The sequence below is a fragment of the Diabrotica undecimpunctata genome, unplaced genomic scaffold (assembly GCF_040954645.1).
Source record: "Diabrotica undecimpunctata isolate CICGRU unplaced genomic scaffold, icDiaUnde3 ctg00001900.1, whole genome shotgun sequence".
NCBI classification, from domain to species: domain Eukaryota; kingdom Metazoa; phylum Arthropoda; class Insecta; order Coleoptera; family Chrysomelidae; genus Diabrotica; species Diabrotica undecimpunctata.
The window spans coordinates 13,274-14,888 of NW_027312897.1; the positions used below are offsets into that span (position 1 = coordinate 13,274).

General features: G+C 36.4%; 1 protein-coding gene across 1 annotated transcript; it reads right to left on the reverse strand.

Annotated features, from left to right (window-relative positions):
* Positions 1-539: 539 nt before the first annotated feature.
* Positions 540-989, reverse strand: LOC140431756 (uncharacterized). Its single transcript, XM_072519637.1, has one exon. It carries the CDS (start codon positions 987-989, stop codon positions 540-542), a length of 450 nt encoding a protein of 149 aa, XP_072375738.1.
* Between the last annotated feature and the right edge of the window lie 626 nt (positions 990-1,615).

A 1,615-nucleotide genomic window follows, 5' to 3' on the forward strand; every position in this document is an offset into this window, starting at 1 on the left:
ACCGTATGTTGCGATCACAGTGTCATTGGCCGCGTATAGTTCATATGTAGTCTCTTCGCGCGCGCCCCGTACATATTTTCTGGGAAACACGCACAAATCTGCCCCGATGTCGATTAAAAATTGTTTTTTAGTTTCAAAGTCTGTTACGAAAAAGCGGCGACACTTTGGGCTTGGAACGGATGCCGCACTTACCGATGGTCTGGGGTGTTTTCCTGGTGCTTGCACGGAGGTGTGCACTTTTGAGCCCTATCACCAAAACGGTAGTGATACCAACATATGTCACTATTATGTTCCCTGCTGTGGCTTCTGTTTCTATGGTATGGTCTTCGTCTTGAGGTGCTGCGGTTACGATGGTATGTATTAGTTTGTGTTTGAGCAGTTGCGATGTTAGCTAGCTGAATTTTCATTTCAGCTAATTCGGCTGTTAATTTTCCGATTGTGCTTTCAAGAGCAGTGGCCGTTTCCGAAATTTGTGTTCTAGGAGCTACGGCTTCGAAAACTGTATCTGCTAGCTCGGCAACTGTGTCTAAATCAGAGTTTCATTGGGTAGCTAAAATAGCCTTTGTAGAGGATGGCAGTATATCTAAGCACAGAGATCTTATAATATTATCTGGTATCGTTGTGTCTGCTAAAGACTGTAAATGTCGTAAGAATTGAGAAGGTCTTCGATTGCCCAATTCTTCATGCTCGGGTAATCTTTTAATTTTTTGTTGTGATGCACTGAGTCTCTTAATTAATTCTGTTTTTAACTTTATATACCTGTCTGTAGCTGGTGGTGATACAGTGATGTCTCTCACTTCGGATACGTATGCCGTTTCTAGATTAGCAACTATATAATTGAATTTTGTTGCGTTACTTGTAATGTTTGCTAGTGCAAATTGGTTTTCTACTTGCAGTAACCATATTTCGGGATCGCTGGTCCAGAACGGTGGAATTTTCACTGATACGCGATCCACTCCTGTAGCACTATTATTGGCACTACCTTGCATTTTCACTGTTTTAACCGGCAAAAGTATATTATCAACACTATTCTTTTTAAACGTTCACGGGGTCACCAATGTTCCGTGGTTGTGTGGATGCGTGTGCTAAACTTATTTACCACGAAACAAAATAAAAAATAATTTGATCGAATAAAATGTAGAAAAAAGTTGTTAAAAAATATTTATTATCATAAAGCGTAATTAATTCTCGAAGGGATTGTATGTATGGCAGACCGATCCAAATTGTGTCTCAATGATTACTGAAAACTAAAACTCAACACAGAACACGCGTTCTTTGTTTTTAAAAGCCAGGCCATAAAATTTTATTATCGGGCTGGTCGTTATATTAATTTCGTTTCCCATAAATGCAACGCACTCAAAATGTATTAAAGTGTCGAGCATATCTAATATCTGTAGTAAATAAACATATTGAAAAAAACACATTTCCAATTTCTTATGTATATAAACCATTTGCGAAACTGTAAATTTTAATATGAGATTGTTTTATTTAATTTTTGAATACAAAAATTTAATTCGTAATTAGCTTGTCTCTCTCTCTCTCTCTCTCTCTCTCTATATATATATATATATATATATATATATATATATATATATATATATATATATATATAAAT

Bases quoted from the DNA above. Each gene is read 5' to 3' on its own strand.
- LOC140431756 (XM_072519637.1), bottom strand. From the start codon at position 989: ATGCAAGGTAGTGCCAATAATAGTGCTACAGGAGTGGATCGCGTATCA.